Below are 17961 nucleotides of genomic sequence, written 5' to 3'. Positions count from 1 at the left end.
CATGCTCTGACATTTGTGCTTATTTCTGTTACTTGTGACATTTGCTCTGACATTTGTGCTTATTTCTGTTACTTGTGACATTTCCATGGCTAAAGTCTAATTACACTGTATTCAGCACAAACTCTGCTACAATAATATTTCAGCAGCATGTGTGTAAAAGTTTGTTGTTTTGAGATAATGACATTTATGCGTGGTTTGTGAAAATACAAAAAAAAAAATTCTCACTGAAATAAGGTCATGAAACCCATACTGATTATTTCTTCACAAGACTTTTGAAAATTGTATGACGTAGCCTAGAATATTTGCTCCAAAACTAAGTGAAAATCACCCTGACTGCTCATTCAGATAAGACAATATATTGATTTAAAAATTTTACGACGTGTTTTGTGTGAAAAAGCTTTATGCGGGAGCTCATTAATATGTATAATAATATAATAATATGTATAATTTTCACACCTGAGAAAGACAAAGACACTCCCTAATGGCCCTATTAGGAGCTATCAGGCCCTATCATTCTGAGCAACCTTGCACAAAGAATGAGGAGATTTAAAAAAGAATGGCTTTTAGATTTTTTGGATTTATTTACAACACAACATAATCCAAAGATACAAAACAAATGACAAAAAAGCACTCATTAAAAACAATCATCCAAAGACAGAGACCTTTGTGCCATTCCTAAAAACATTGTACATACCTTTCATTTCCAAGGTGTTTGATTTTCACTTTACCATGTTCATGTACAGAGACTCATGTGAATGTTGAAGTCAGCAGGAGTGGCATCTGGGCCCTGAAAGAAAAAAAAAAAAAGTGAACATACTGATATCAAGAGAAACTATAGGCCTGCATGATTTTGGGAATAAATTTTAGATTTTTCTGGTTAAAATTGCTTTTTAAAATTCACAGAATACACACATACACACACACATAAATGTTTCCAACAATATATAATATAATGAACACCAGGTTTGTTGTGCCTTGTAGGCATAGGCTATGCGCAGTGCTGCATAAAATAATAATAACAATAACCATATCAGCCTATAAATCTTCCAAAATATTTCAGTAACAACTAAGCTAGAGAAAAATATATTGATTATCATGTTACTTCAAATGTTTCCATTCGTTATGATGATATGAAAACATGAAGCCGTTTGGTGCTTTTCAAACGCCATCGCGCTCAAATATAAAACATTATGGTTACCATATACATATCTACATTTGAGCAGATATCCACAAACACAGTAACAGTAAATACGGGTCTAAATATTATAATATTCACCATATATCTAGCAACAGTTCAACTGCAATGTGAAATTTATGCAACAATAACAAACTAATATATAAGAATTTCTTACCTTACATCTTTCTTGTCTTCAAATCGCGTTCTTCTTCTTCTTCTGAGGTAATTCCAATGTAAGCTCACGGCGCGTCTTTCAAACTCGACGAAAAGTAGAGACTTGTGAAGTGTTTTGGTGCTTTGTTTCTGAGGTAACGAGCGCGTTCGCGTTCCATGTGGAGATTTGCATGTGAATCTCTTTTGCACGAGTGGGCGTGTTCAAATTAAAAAATAATAAGGAAGCGTTTGAGAAGCTGGACATCTTGTTGTTTTTATATAAATTACTTAAACAGAGAATATTTGTTTTCAGTTTGAATCCGATCATTTAAAAGTACACACTTAAATGTTTATAAAGGTATATGGCTCATAAATGTGTGACAAGTATTCGCTGAGTTTTGTTTCAGTTTATAGACGTGCTCAAGAAAAAAAAGTTCACCGCGACGGAGAGGCAGAACGCACACCCTGTTTATTTTCTTTATTTTACAAAAGCACAATGTTTTGATTTGATTGTAAGTGGACACCTACAAAAGTAAAAATATCACAGATTCTTTTTTTATATTTCTTTTTTCTGTATGACCATAAATGACGGAGTAATTTAAGTTTATAGTGCTACAATTTGCCTTATTTTGAAAAAAAAAAAAGCCCTGAAAGAAAAAAAATGTTAATCCTCATTTATGTTAACCCTCTGGGGTCTAAGGTGTTTTTGGGGTCATTGAGATGTTCTGACATGCCCTGACATTTGTGCTTTTTTCAGTTGCTTATAAACATATTAATGGCAAAGGTATAATTACACTCTATTTGGCACAAACAGGGCTACCATAATATGTGAGCAACATGTATGTACATGTTTGTATTTTTGAGAGAATAATGTTTATGCATGGTTATTGAAAAAACTAAAAACTAAAGTTTCTGAAATAAGGCCACAAAACACATACTAAATGTGTGTCCACAAGACTTCTGAATAATGGATGTCGTCGCCTAGGGTTTTTTCTTCAAAATGATGTGAAAATCATCCTGCCTAATCATTCACATAAAACCATACATTGATTTAAATTTTGCAAGACACTTTCTGTTTGGAAAGGCAATATGCGAGTGAGCGTCAACGATCCAACACCATTATGCATATAGAGTAGTTCACACCTGAGGAGGCAATGGGTACCGCATACTTAATGAGCCATTCATTCAGGTGTGTCACTGAGCCACAAGAAAGAATGCACAAGAAAGTATATATTATATATATACACACATACAGTGGTGGTCAAAATTGATGGCACCCCTGATAAATATGATAAAAAAATGGCTGTAAAAAATAAATCTGCATTGTTTATCCTTTTGATCTTTCATTAAAACAATTCACAAAAATCTAACCTTTCATTGAAGTAAAAGAATTGAAAGTGGGGGTAAATCACATTATAAAATAAATGTTTTTCTCCAAAACACGCTGGTCATAATTGTTGGCACCCTATTAAATACTTTTTGCAACCTCCTTTTGCCAAGATAACAGATCTGAGTTTTCTTCTATAATGCCTGATGAGTTTGGAGAACACCTGACAAGAGATCAGAGACCATTCCTCCATACAGAATCTCTCCAGATCCTTCAGATTCACAAGTTCATGTTGGTGCTGCTTCTCTTCAGTTCACTCCACTCAACAGGTCATGGAACTGTGACGGTCATGGCAGAAGCTTCATTTTGTGCTCAGTTACCCATTTTTGTGTTGATTTTGATGTTTGTTTTGGACCATTGTCCTGATGGAAAATCCAACCACGGCCCATTATAAGATTTCTAGCAGAGGCTGTCAGGTTTTGATTTTTTATCTGTTTGTATTTGCTAGAATCCATAATACCATGTATCTGAACAAGATGTCCAGGACCTCCAGCAAATAAATAGGCCCACAACATATAAGATCCAGCAGTATATTTAACCGTAGGCATGGGGTACTCTTCATCCCTGTTTGCACCAAACACATCTGCTGGGTTTGCTGCCAAAAAGCCTTTTTTTTTTTTTTTTTTCATCTGACCACAGAATCCGGTCCCTTTTGAAGATCCAGTCGTGTCTGACAACTGAATATGCTGGAGTTTATTTTTGGAGGAGCGAGGAGGATTTTTCTTGAAACCCTCCCAAACAACATGTGGGGATGTAGGGGTTGTTTGATAATTTTTTTTAGGCTTTCTGACCCCCAAGACTCAAGTAATCTCTGCAATTCTCCATCTGTGATCCTTGGAGAGTCTTTGGCCACTCAAACTTTCCTCCACACCATCCAATAAGACAATATAGACACACGTCCTCTTCCTGGCAGATTCGTAACATCTTTAGTTGATTATAACTTCTTAATTATTGCCCCGATGGTCAAAATGGGGATTTTCAATTCTTTAGATATTTTCTTACAGCCACTTTCTATTTTGTGAAGCTCAACAATCTTTTGCTGCACATCAGAACTATATTCTTTGGTTTTACTCATTGTGATGGATGATTAAGGGAATTTGGCCTTTGTGTTTCCTCATATTTAATCTCCTGTGAAACAAGAAGTCATAGCTGTACAATTTCATGTTCCAAGTCACCCTTGTGTGCTAAAAAATAAATATTAATGGGAATATACTTCAGAGATATTTTTCTCATAAAAAATTCTAGGGGTGCCAACAATTATGGCCAGCGTATTTTGGAGAAAAACATTTATTTAATAATGTGATTTACCCCCCAATTTCAATTCTTTTACTTCAATGAAAGGTTATATTTTTGCGAATTTTTTAAAGGAAAGATCAAAAGGATAAACAATGCAGATTTATTTTTTACAGCCATTTTTTTATCATATTTATCAGGGGTGCCATCAATTTTGACCACCACTGTATATATATATATATATATATATATATATATATATATATATATATATATATATATATATATATATATATATATATTCTACCAAATTGGTTCACAGTTGGAAGCATCTCATTTTTTTTTTTCACAAATTGTGCTTGCAAATTGTATAATATCCAAGGTAAACATGTCTAGTAATTGTGCAGTTAATTCTCATACTGTATTTTCAGTTTTGGAATATGTCTCCTCTCCCCAAATTTGTCACTAATAAAACACAATAAAAATTATTTAAAGAAAATGCTTATATTTACCTTTTAATAGTTTATTTACATCTACCTTGTAAATATATTTTTTATTAAAAATGTTACAATTACAACAACAATTCAAGTGTAATCTTTCTTGTAAAAACTAAAGTATACATTTTATCATACATATTTCAAAGTTAAGGATTCATTACTTTGAATATAGCCTAGGCTACACTGGAACAAACACTATAGCCTAATAACATATTATTTGATGACTTTATTTTTGACAAAAAATACTATATTTAACATATGAGCAAAAATTGGCAAACAAAAGCTTATTTGAGGTGGCAGATATTTTACAGTAAAAATGTATAATCTATCCAAACCTAGTCAACGAAATGTTGTCTTTCAGATGTCTGTAACATGGGTCTTTCGTTTTTATTATTATGAATATAAATGTTAATTTGCAGTTTAATACGTTGCTTATACAAATACATTTTATTTCAACATATTTCAGTCAATTTTTACTTATCTCATTATAGCAATATAGTTTGCTAAAAGCGGATCATTTATTCACACACAGAAACGTGATTCAAATTTAAACTGTCTTTTTGCGAGCTGTGGTAAACAGCGCGCATCTCTGCCGTTCATTCATTCACACACAGAAACGCGATTCACTTGAGAATGAAAAGATTTACTACAGTATTCCATATTGATCCGTTGCTCCTCGAAATACCAGCACTTCTGAGGTACATTTTCCATTATTATTATTATGATAGTATTATTCCTCACAGCGCCGCGAGACTGTGTAAACAAGTACAATGATCTGATTAAACTTGATATGTGTTCTCGAGCTGATATGGGGGCGTTCACAGTTTGCACGGATTGCCTCGATCATTTGCGTTTGAATAGCGCGCGCTCTCCGTGGGCGGGATCACATTAAAAATAATGAGCTAAGATGAGAACGACTGACATCTCTTTCTTTTCATACAGAATACATAAACAGAGAATATTTGATTTAGTTTTGAATTAGATCATTTAAAAGTACACACTTGAATGATTATAAAGATATATTGCTCATGCCTGGGTGAATAGTATTCGCTGAGTTTTGTTTAAGTTGAGACGTGCTCCAAAAAAAAATGTTCACCGAGACGCACAGGCAGAAAGCACACCCTGTTTATTTTCTTTATTTTACAAAAACACAATGTTGTTTTTCGCTTGTAAGTGGACACATAAAAAAGTAGACATTTAACAGTTTATTTTTTAATTTTTTAAGTCTGTATGACCATAAATGACGGAGTATTTAAAGTTTATTTTGCTGCTATGTGAAAAAAATCTAGCAAAACGCGCCCACGCGTTTGCCGACCCCAGGGGGTTGACACTAGGGCTGTCACTTTTGTGAAAAAATCCTGTTCGATTTTTGAGACATATGTGTTCATTGAATCGATTGTAAAAATCGATTTTTCATGTCTAAAGACGTTTCCATTTTAAACGCCAAATATGGGCAAATCCACGGACAACTAACAGGCATTAGGACGAAAGTAAAGAGGGCGCTTGAGACGCGCACAAGTCAGCAATATTCCTGTTGATTTATTGGCGTGAAGTTTCGTGCACAATGACAAACAGGAGTGCAACATTCTCGAAAAGCAATAAGCAGAGAGGACTGCCATAACATCAATGAAAAACATTACTGCAGTCTTCAACATGCCTGTGTTTACGGTTAGAAAAGTCAAACAAATTTCGCCTACGTAGGCGATTGTTGACCGTAGCCCGAATCTGTATCTGTATGCATGAGACTGTCTGAATACCGGCAGAATTCACATTTTTGTAGTAAAAATAGAAACATTATGCAGAAGTATAATGTGTGTTTGTCATGGTGTGTTCACAACGGACGCGAATAGCGCGTCAGGCGCGAGTGATTTCAATGTTAAGTCAATGCAAAGACGCGTTATGCGCGTAAAAAATTGCTGCGGGAATGAGGCATCAGAGTTGCTGTGTGATGCGCGTTCGCTGCGGGCGTATCGTGACGAGCTGGACGCGTTCCGAGAGAAGGCCGTTAAAATCGATTCCCTATTTTCGTTTTCGAAACTTGTGTTAGTTGGCCCGATCGATTGTGCAATCGATTTTCGAACGTAAAGTGACAGCCCTAGTTGACACCAAGCATATCTGCAGACTCTGTTGATTTTCTCCTTGATTCTTGTTAAAAGTGTAATTGATGATATTGCTCCTGTTAAAGTCAGGAAGAAGAGTGGCAGACAAAAACCACCTTGGAGAAACTCAACAGCAGTGCAAAATATGAAAAGACAATGCAGAAAAGCAGAGCGCATGTGTCGGAAGACAAAACTTGTAGTCCATTATAACATCTACAAAGACAGCCTTCATGCTTTCAATATGGAACTAGGCAAAGCTAGACAGATTTTCTTCTCAAATATTATAAATAGCAATTTAAACAACACAAGCACTCTTTTTGCTACTGTAGAGAGACTGACAAACCCCCCAAGCCAGATTCCCAGTGAAATGCTCTCCGGCGACAACAAGTGCAGTGAGTTTGCTTCTTTCTTCTCTGAGAAAATCAATAATATCAGAAAGGTGATCAGCACATCCTTGAGTTGCACTGGGGTCAGACAGATCAGACCACCTGAGAAAGTAGTTACTATGTCTGATTTCAAAGAAATTGATGGCAAAATTTTGGAAGAAACCGTACAGCACCTTAAAACATCAACCTGCGCTCTTGACACACTTCCCACATCTTTTTTCAAAAGTGTGTTAAACAGTTTAGAAGCAGATATTCTAGAAGTGGTAAATGCCTCACTTCTCTCTGGGAGTTTTCCAAACTCCCTGAAAACTGCAGTTGTCAAGCCCCTCCTGAAAAAGAGCAATCTGGATAAGACCATATTAAGCAACTATAGGCCGATTTCAAATCTTCCTTTCAGAGGCAAGATCATTGAAAAAGTTGTCTTCAATCAGCTGAACAAATTCTTATGCTCGAATGGATACTTTGACAATTTTCAATCTGGTTTCCGATCGCACCACAGCACAGAGACAGCGCTCATAAAGATAATAAACGATATTCACTTAAATACTGATACAGGCAAATTATCAGTGCTGGTACTACTCGACCTCAGTGCTGCCTTTGACACTGTCGATCATAACATACTTCTTGACAGGCTGGAAAACTGGGTGGGGCTTTCTGGGATAGTCCTAAAATGGTTCAGGTCATACTTAGGTGGGAGAGGTTATTATGTGAGTATAGGAGACCATAAGTCTGAGTGGACATCCATGACATGCGGAGTCCCTCAAGGCTCAATTCTTGCGCCACTCCTGATCAACCTGTATATGCTCCCAATGAGCCAAATAATGAGAAAGAACCAAATTGCTTACCACAGCTATGCAGAAGACACACAGATTTACTTAGCCCTATCACCTAACGATTACAGCCCCATTGACTCCCTGTGCCAATGCATTGATGAAGTCAACAGTTGGATGTGTCAAAACTTTCTTCAGTTAAACAAAGACAAAACTGAAGTCATTGCGTTTGGAAACAGATGTTAAGAAAAAGAAAACGAAGAAACAAAGAAACAAAGTTCTCAAGGTGAACGCATACCTTCACTCTAGGGGTCAAACAACTAAAAATCAAGTCAGGAATCTTGGTGTGACACTAGAGTCAGATCTTAGTTTCAGTAGTCATGTCAAAGCAATAACTAAATCAGCATACTATCATCTGAAAAATATTGCAAGAATTAGATGCTTTGTTTCCAGACAAGACTTACAGAAACTTGTTCATGCTTTCATCACCAGCAGGGTGGATTATTTTAATGGACTCCTCACTGGCCTTCCCAAAAAGACCATAAGACAGTTGCAGCTCATACAGAACGCTGCTGCCAGGATTCTGAGCAGAACCAGAAAATATGAACATATCACACCAGTCCTTAGGTCTTTACACTGGCTCCCAGTTAGATTTAGGATTGATTTTAAAGTATTATTACTGGTATATAAATCATTCAATGGCCTAGGACCTCAATATATTGCAGATATGCTCACTGAATATAAACCCAACAGATCACTCAGATCATTAGGATCATATCAGCTAGAAACACCAAGGGTTCACTCTAAGCATGGCGAGTCTGCTTTTAGCTATTATGCCAGCCGCAGCTGGAACCAGCTTCCAGAGGAGATCAAATGTGCTCCTACAGTAGTCACTTTCAAATCCAGACTCAAAACACATCTGTTTAGCTATGCATTTACTGAATGAGCACTGTGCTACTGTTCGTCCGACTGTTTGTACTGTACTGTATTTTATTTTATTTTTCTAAACTGTTTTAATTATTCTTATTTATTTTTATTATTTTTATTTCTTCTATGTAAAGCACTTTGAATTGCCATTGTGTATGAAATGTGCTATATAAATAAACTTGCCTTGCAACTGAGTTTAAGTGGCCAGGGTCATACAGAGGTTTTCCAAGACGGGTTCCACTCGGAACAGGCCTCACAAGGATCAATCAAAGAAGGTGAGTCCTCGTGCTGTGCGTTAGGTGCAGAAGCTGACTTCAAAAAACAGATGCATGAGTGCTGCCAGCATTGCTTCAGAGGTTGCAGAAGCGGAAGGTCAGCTTGTCAGTGCTCAGACCATACGCCGCACACTGCAACAAGTCGGTTTTGCATGGCCGTCGTCCCAGAAGGAAGCCTCTTCTGAAGCTGGCTCACAAGAAAGCCCGCAAACAGTTTGCTGAAAGCAACCTGTACAAGAGCATGAATTACTGGAACCATGTCCTGTGGTCTGATGAGACTAAGATAAACTTGTTTGGCTCAGATGGTGTCCAGCATGTGTGGCGACGCCCTGGTGAGGAGTACCAAGAAAATTGTGTCTTGCCTACAGTCAAACATGGTGGTGGTAGCATCATGGTCTGGGGTACCAGCAGCATGAGTGCTGCTGGTACTGGGGAGCTGTGCTTCATTGAGGGAAACATGTATTTCAACATGTACTGTGACATTCTGAAGCAGAACATGATGCCCTACCTTCAGAAACTGGGCCGAACGGCATGATAACGACCCCAAACACACCGCCAAGATGACAACTGCCTTGCTGAGGAAGGTGAAGGTGATGGAGTGGCCAAGTATGTCTCCAGACCTGAACCCTATTGAGCACCTGTGGGGCATACTCAAGCGGAAGTTGGAGAAGCGCCATGTGTCTAATATCCAGCAGCTCCGTGATGTCATTATGGAGGAGTGGAAGAGGATCCCAGCAACAACCTGTGCAGCTCTGGTGAATTCCATGCCCCGGAGGATTAAGGCAGTGCTAGATAACAATGGTGCTCACACAAAATATTGACACTTTGGACTAGTGGTCGACCGATATATCGCCAAGGCCGATATATCGGCCGATATTTGGCATTTTAAAAATATCGGCATCGGCCAATAAGTTTTTCTGATTGGCCGATGTGTTGGAAGCGGGACTTTTATTTTGACGGCGGCGCTGAGAACACCAGTGCCTGAGAAGAGAACGGCGGCGCTGAGAACACCAGCGCCTGAGAAGAGAACGGCAGCGCCTGATCACACAGCGCTCACTCACATTCACCGTCTTCATTAGTTTATGATCTCTGTCAGTCATTTCTAATACTTTGTTAGACAGAACTGGTAAACAAAGAAAGTAATTGTATGCGAAAAAGTAAAGCGTTTGCTTTTATATTATTTGTAACAGAAAAGGCAAACAATCAGGCTAAAATACTTTCTCATTTACCGTCAACATTCAGCAAATGCGCATCTACATCATTTAAACAAATCTCATAAAATATGCTGTGCTATATCCAGTTGCCCACTGTGTCATTTATATATGGTTTTCACTGTGTACTTTATGTAATATTAGCGTTACCTTGTCTTTATTTGAAAAGATATGATTACCAGTGCGCACGAAATTACCAGATTACTGAGTGCCCTGTAACAGTGTTTACTTCCTTTTTATTCAAATATTTTTAAACAATTACTTTATTTGTAAAAAAAATACTGTAATAGGATTGCAGATTCAAGAAGTTGCCATCTAAAGTATAAGCATGTTTATTAGGGTTGTGCCGATGAAATGATATCATCGGAGCCACCATCGTGATGCCACGCCCCCCACCCTGTCAGACCAGCCCAGTCTCACGGCAGTTTGTGAAAGGTCACGTAATTTAATCTTTTGATTCGTGTACACCAGTGTTTGGGAACCTATGACTCGCAAGCCAATTACAATTACAATTCCCTAGTTGTACAGCCTACCAAAGTTAATGAAAAGTTTATGATAACTAGAAAAATGCATTTCCGGAGGAACTGCAAAGTGTGCTTGCACGGGTGCAGTGCACTAACGTTAGCAGTTAGCTGATAGATGCGAGATGCGAGAAAAAATTAGAGAATGTGAGAAAAAGGATGTAAAACTGTCTTTTATTTTCGAATTTAATTCCTCAATCAGTGCTGGACCGGCATTTTCTGTCTTCCGCTGAGCCCTGGCCGTAGACCAGGGGTGGGCAAACTTTTTGGCTCAAGGGCCACACTGGGTTTTAAAAATTTGACAGAGGGCCGGCCCAGTAGCAGATTATGAAGCACGATCTCATGAAAGTGCGTATCTATACCACAATTTTTATTTCTCGTGCCATTTATATGACAAAAAGGTTTTTGTTTTTTTGTTTTTTTTTTGCGTGCATGCTACACACTGTAAACCACACTGTTAGGATTAGGGGTGTGGAGTGCGTGCCTATTACACGCCATTAAGTGCATATTATATGCACGCGAAAACATATGCACTACAAATACAATTCGTGGTATTCGCACTTTCATAAGTTCGGGCTGAGCAAACAGACAATGTTGTGGCAATGTCTGTGCGAAATTCAACAACTGAGAGACGACATTCTGACAATACATTTTTTTATGCTAGATATCCCCCATTTAGCATGTTATGTTTTGATGTTAATTTTTAAAGATGTTAGATAATTATAGCCTATACTTTTTAAATATTGTTTATCCTTATTGTTATTTAATGGCCTAACAGTAAATTAGAAACAAAACATCTGCAAGTGTACACTTAGAAGAGTAAAAATTACAGGTTACGTTAATTCAACTTTATTAAAACTGAATGGCAATTTGCACTTCCAAAAGTCATACATTTGTGGAAATAAACGAATATACAAATTTATTTTAAGAATAATAAAATAAAACATAAAAGGCAAAGGGAGATCAGAACATTTAATGAAAAAAAACGGGTTCTGTACATGGCAGACAGGGGAGCGTAGTCAAAAGCCGGATGATAAAGGTCGGTAAACGGAATCGGGCAGGATACATCCACAAATCCAGAGGAGCAAAGAAACTAAATAGCAGACAAATCAAAGGAAAAACTAAGGTGTGCAAGCGGTTACCAAACATTTTTTTTCTCATTGAGTTTGGTTTCCATGGTGACGCGTCATTGCTTGTTACGTGACACACCGCAGCCACAACAGCGCTGAAAGAATGATGATCTGCTTTTATGTAATTTTTCCTTTTTTACATTTGTTAGCTATGGCATGCAATATCTGATATTCCGATTGTCAAATATATGCAACGCAATATATATATATATATATATATATAACGCAAAGTATTGCAAGAAAAAAGGCAAAATTAATGCGATCTTAAGACAATTTTTTTAAATACTCGGCGGGCCGGATTAAACAGCCTAACGGGCCGCATGTGGCCCGCGGGCCGTAGTTTGCCCACCCCTGCCGTAGACAGATCATATGTTTTACCCTGTCAATGCAGTGGTCTGCGTTGCGCTGATCGAGTGTAGGTGCAGCATTCTAACATTGAGTCATAATGAGCTGTTTGTGAAGAAATTATCCGCTTCCAAATTATGTCATTTTAATCACGAAATTGAAAAATTAAAAAACAATTTGCTTTTTATGGTGTGCGAGTGATAGAGCGCGGCAGCAACGAACCATCAGCTTGCAGCATAACAACATTGAATGCTCGGCCGAACAGCTGATCATAGCTGTACAGGGCGCCTTATTATTTTTCATCTCCATAAATATATCTAGTAGTAAAGCTAATGCAAGGGCTAGAAATCTATTAATCTTTTGCTGATACTTCCTTAGCTGTGTCTGAAACCGCTCACTCATTCACTCATTCACTAATCCCTACATAGTGAATGGCAGTTGAGTGCACTACATCAGCAAAGAATTCGGACGCTGACATAATTTTCACGCGCCAGAGAGCTCGGACAATTTGTCATAAACATTACCTACCCATCTTTAATATTTCCTTTTTTTGGCTGTATGAATTGTATGTAACAATTGTATGTATGTATTTTTCACGTTTATTGCGTTATTTGATAAAAAAAAAGATAATAAAAACACTTGCTTGTCATATTTATTTACTTTTTACATTTATATGTGAAAATTAAAGAGAACAAAACACTACACAACACAGGAGAACTTGTGGAAAGGAGACAGCGGCGCGGTAGCGCTTTCCACTTGTTTTTACACATCTAAAGTGCGTTCCATTCGACAGGGTCCATACGCAGTGTTCACTGCTCCCCTACTCCCTGAGCATGGTATATCAGTTGAAGTGGACTTCACTGACAATAACCGCTCATTTGAAATGCCCTGCAAATGTCATCAAAGAAAGTCAACGACGGAGTCGCGCAGATTATGATATAACAAATATATATAGGACTACATTCATATTTAAATTTTTATTATTATATTATATATTTACAATTATACTGCACTATTTTACAACTACCTAAAATAAAATCACTTTACTTCACAAACTAGCTAAGCTGGCTGCATTCACTGAGGTAAATTATAATCATCAAAAATAGTATATGTAATATTCACAACAATAACCGTTAAAAATACTGTCATTTGTATAACAATGGCGAAATGTATTACTTACACACATACGTAAACTCCTCCATCGTTAGTTATGACCGTTCTGACTGGTGATGACGTGGTGCACGAAATGACAGTTGGGTGATCATCGCTCTCCACTTCCTGTGAAGTGATGTATCGATGTTCCCTTATTCCCTATGGCATGCGCAGTGCCCTTCGAACTGAACATGTTCGCTCCCTTCGGATTAGACGCCGTGAAGTCCACTTCGCAGTCCACAACGCACCTCTAGAGCGACGTTGTTGATTGTTTGAGCATGTGACTGCGCGTTTCTCCTTGTTTTCTATTGTTATGCACAGCATATTTCCCGTACGCACAAACACAGCCACAGACAATGAATTGTTTGTTCGGTTATCGAAGAAGAGCATGATGTATTTTGTATAAAGGTTTTTTTTTTTTTTTTTTTTATTAACTGCTTTGAGGATTGGAAATGCACAATTCATGCATACAAATCTGTATATATTAATAAATGAAGATGATTAAAATAGACCAATGCAAAAAACGAAATTCATGCCTGCATTTATTAAGACAAACCTGGTAAAAACGAATGCAGTCTATACACTGACTTGGCTGCTCTGTGAAATGTAATACAACAGTGCCACCTACTGTCTAAATAAATGCATTAACATTAAAAGGTGAAACTCTTGCATAGACATAGGTAAATGGGTTTGTCTATTAGCCTGAAATAAAAAAAAAATAAAAAAAATTCAGATCTTGTGCTTCCTCACATTGGAGTCCCGAGTTCATGTATAAAGTTTGGTTTCGATACGTGACAGAGTTCCTGAGATATAGACGACTTCCTGTTTGGCGACTACGCCGCTGATTTCGTTTGGCTGTGACGGGCAAACGCTTCCGAAAATCAAAAATCCTTCTAGTAACTTTTGTGAGGCTTGGTCCAAGGATCATGTACGTCCAGTTTCGTGAAGTTCGGACCAAATTTGTGACCTGTGAAACTTTAGTTTAGCTTTCTGTTCAATCCAATATTGTGGACAAACGACATGGACTCGTGATGTCATCTTCGCGAGCAACTTACACCGGTACTGACCGGACGTTTTAAAGTTGGAACGGTGTCTCTGTCTCAAAGGGCCTAGGCGCAGGAGCTGACCAAATAGCTGGGGGGGGGGGAGGGGGGGGGTTGCCAAATTATGTAAAATTTTGGATTTTTTAAAAAAAAAATTTTATCTTGTACATCCTCACATTGGAGTCTTGAGTTAATGTACAAAGTTTGGTTTCGATACGTGACAGCGTTCCTGAGATATGAACTACTTCCTGTTTTGGCGACTACGCCGCCGATTTCGTTTGGCTGTGACGGGCAAACGCTTCCGAAAATCAAAAATCCTTCTAGTAACTTTTGTGAGGCTTGGTCCAAGGATCATGCACGTCCAGTTTCGTGAAGTTCGGACTAAATTTGTGACCTGTGAAAATTTAGTTTCGCTTTCTGTTCAATCCAGTGTGGCGGACAAACGACATGGACTCGTGATGTCATCTTCGCGAGCAACTTAATCCGGTACTGACCGTACGTTTTAAAGTTGGAACGGTGTCTGTCTCAAAGGGCCTAGGCGCAGGAGCTGGCCAAAATTTTTCTCCCGGGAATAATAATAATAATAGTAAGAACTTCGAAGAAAACTTAAGAAGAACAGTAAGTGTGCTGCTTTCAGCAAGCACACTTAATAAGAAAACTTAAGAACAACAATAAGTGTGCTGCTTTCAGCAAGCACACTTAATAATAATAATAAGAAGAAGAAAACTTAAGAACAATAAGTGTGCTGCTTTCAGCAAGCACACTTAATAATAATATTCAAGTTGTACCGGCAAAAGTGCGTGTTCAGTGCTGTTCGCGAGTGTCACGAGTCACCACAGCAATCAACTAAACACTTACGTTTCTGTGGTAAGTTGTAACCTACAGCTCCTGCACTGGGATACAAGCAGCTGCAGCGAATTATCTGCAGCGGTAATGGAGAAAATAATTTTAGAACAGCAGCGAAAATGTAAAAGTAGGCTACATAAACTTTAATATATCCTTTTATTGAAACATGTGCTTTGGTGTACAAAGAGACATTTTGAAACATTTCACCCGCTGGTACTTTCACTTTTGCCGCAGAGACCCTTTATGTCCTATAAATGTGTCGTATTTTTGATAATCCGCGCAGATTTCAGTTGACGATTCTGTTAAAAGTTATTAATAACAAAACATGAATGAAAGAGAAAGAGAAAGAAAAGAGCAGGATGTGCTTTATATTGAAAAGAAATATTAAAAGCGCAATAAGTCGTGAAAGAGAACTGAATTATACTGACAGGATGCTGTGCGCGCGCTCCGAGCGCAACATGGACAAGCATAGTAGCCTTTGTCTACTACGGCCAAATAAACACATAAATATTTCAAAATGCAAAGTCGAGTGAGTATTCTCGTAAATACAATAGATGTAAGTACTATGTGCATTCTCTCTCTCTCTCTCTTCGTGATGGTCAACACGATTCCGTAGCATTTAGAAGTCCAAGTTTCATTTCTACAGTATTGTCCCTTAAGAAGATATACTCAAACGTTTGGTGCAATATGAGGGGTGTACTCACTTTTGTGAGATACTGTATATCTTACTATATTACTGGAATATATGTGATATATAAAAGTTAGAATAACCCTTAATGATCTATAAGCATTTCTCAGATTTCTTTGTAAAATAATTATATTAAACTAAATTGCCATGAACCATTCTACTAGTTCACTCTACTAATTAACTGGTTCTATTTATCATTCAAACTGTTGAAAACTGATATTAAAGGATTTCTTAGTTCATAAGAATTATAGCCTTCAACTTTCAGTTGTAATTGAAATGAAGTCAAGTCACGTCACATTTATTTATACCACTTTATTAGGGGTGTAACAATACACATTCATATTGAACCTTTCGGTACGAGGCTTTCAGTTTTTAGGTTTAATTTTTAGGTTTTCATAAACCCCCTGCAGTTCCATTACAAGCCCCTCAAGTAGGCCTTTCACGATTATGAAATTTGGCTGATGATTAATTGTCTAAAAACTTATTGCGGTTATGCTGATTAATTGCCAGTTTTAGGGCTTTGGCGATTAATTGTTTGTTTTAGGGCTTTGACGATTATGCCGATTAATTGTCTGTTTTAGGGCTTTGTTATACATTTTTTTGTGTGCTTCATTCATTAAATAATTGTGATGAATTTAATCCTTTGTAAGTTATCATTTTAGTGTAAGATTGCAGTTAACACCTTTAAATATCAAATAAATGTATTCAATAGCTATGACAATTTTTTTTATTAAACTTAGTGTATAAATCAGCAGCAAAAAGTAATTTTTGAAAAAATCTGCACAGTAATTTTATAAAATCTAAACATGTTAATAAAAACAAATTACTATTAGTACTCTTATCAAATTCATTCAGGTATTCATACATTTAACAATTTTATATTTATATATGAATGTAAAAAATTCAGAAGTGTATGTATTTATATACACTACACACAAATAATATACAATTAAATTATGCTTATTTTAAATGTATTGTGCAGCTTTTTATTGGGGCAACAAGATATGATAGATATGACAAAAAAATATTGGCTTTTAATAATCTTTCAGTGTGCAAAACCTTGATAATATGAAACGCTTCAAAACAGAGTGGCACAAAGCGCGTATGCGCATCGCGGGTGCAGAATGATGAGCTTAAAGCAACATGGAGTCACAGTGTGCAGTGCTGCACAAGTGCGCATTTAAAAGTTCAAGCCACAAGGCGAAGAAATGTTGAGCGCACAAATCCGTGTGTAAAAAACTGTGTATATCTGTCCAACAGTTTATTGATCATTTGTTTCTTCACAGTTTTAAATTCCAGTTATTGTGTGTTTGATGCCAATTCATAGTCCTTGTGATGTGTGTGATCTAACTGGCACACGGTAGCGAGTCATTTAAAAATAGCAATAAACTCCAGCAAAATAAAGTCATTTTATGCAAATCCACAGCCCTTTATCTACAAATCAAGCATTATAATGTGAATATATCATATTGGAGAAAGTTTTACTGTGCATCCTGCCATAACCGGATGAGGTGTGCGCTGTTTGAATACTGAATGGAGACTTTAACTTTAAATTTAATTTAATGATGTAAATAGACTTCTGTCCCTCACATTAAGCTATGGAATGGCTTCAGATGACTTTGAATTTATTGCTGGAAAATATATTGTCTATTTCTTTTGGTCCATGACTCTCCCTTGTGCCGTAGGCCTATAAAGCGCAATAATCACGGTTGTCTGAAACAATCGCGGTTAGATCAAATAATCAAAATAAAAGCTATTCAATTATCACGACAGGCCTACCCCCCAAGGGCTTTGCAACCCCCTGGGTTTAAAACAAACAATACCGGTCGTGGTAAGTGTGCATCCTAGAAAAGAAATGTAACCAATCACAGAATGCAGCATTAGCATCAAAAAGAAAACAGCTGGTTATAGTGAGGAATAGAAATTCAATAATTACAGTTACTGATGAAACCATTATATCTAGAATCTTTATTACCTGAAAAGAGCAGTTAAGAGCAAGTGAGAGTTTGTACAACTCCTCCTCTACACGTTGGCAGATGGGGCAGTGATCACCATGTAGTGCAACACTATTCACCAGCAAGAAACTGTGAAAATAAACAAGTAATACAGAGACAAACTATT

At 37.2% G+C, this 17961-nt stretch overlaps 1 protein-coding gene across 8 annotated transcripts in view; it reads right to left on the bottom strand.

Moving 5' to 3' along the window:
• The window catches only part of mppe1 (metallophosphoesterase 1), a 134498-nt gene that overhangs the window by 87387 nt on the left and 29150 nt on the right, over positions 1–17961 (bottom strand). For all 8 annotated transcript variants that reach the window (XR_014029194.1, XM_081352692.1, XM_081352690.1 and 5 more), the window contains one exon: positions 17816–17924. Coding sequence is in view for 7 of the 8 variants with exons in the window: in XM_081352692.1 (XP_081208818.1) it covers positions 17816–17924 (109 nt within the window). In the remaining variant the exon portion in view is untranslated. The remainder of the gene's footprint in view (positions 1–17815; positions 17925–17961) is intronic.

This window comes from Scardinius erythrophthalmus (assembly GCF_964197995.2).
Source record: "Scardinius erythrophthalmus genome assembly, chromosome: 22".
In the NCBI taxonomy this organism is placed as follows: Eukaryota; Metazoa; Chordata; class Actinopteri; order Cypriniformes; family Leuciscidae; genus Scardinius; species Scardinius erythrophthalmus.
Note: the sequence above shows the minus strand (reverse complement) of the source record. Positions and strands in the feature narration are given on the sequence as shown.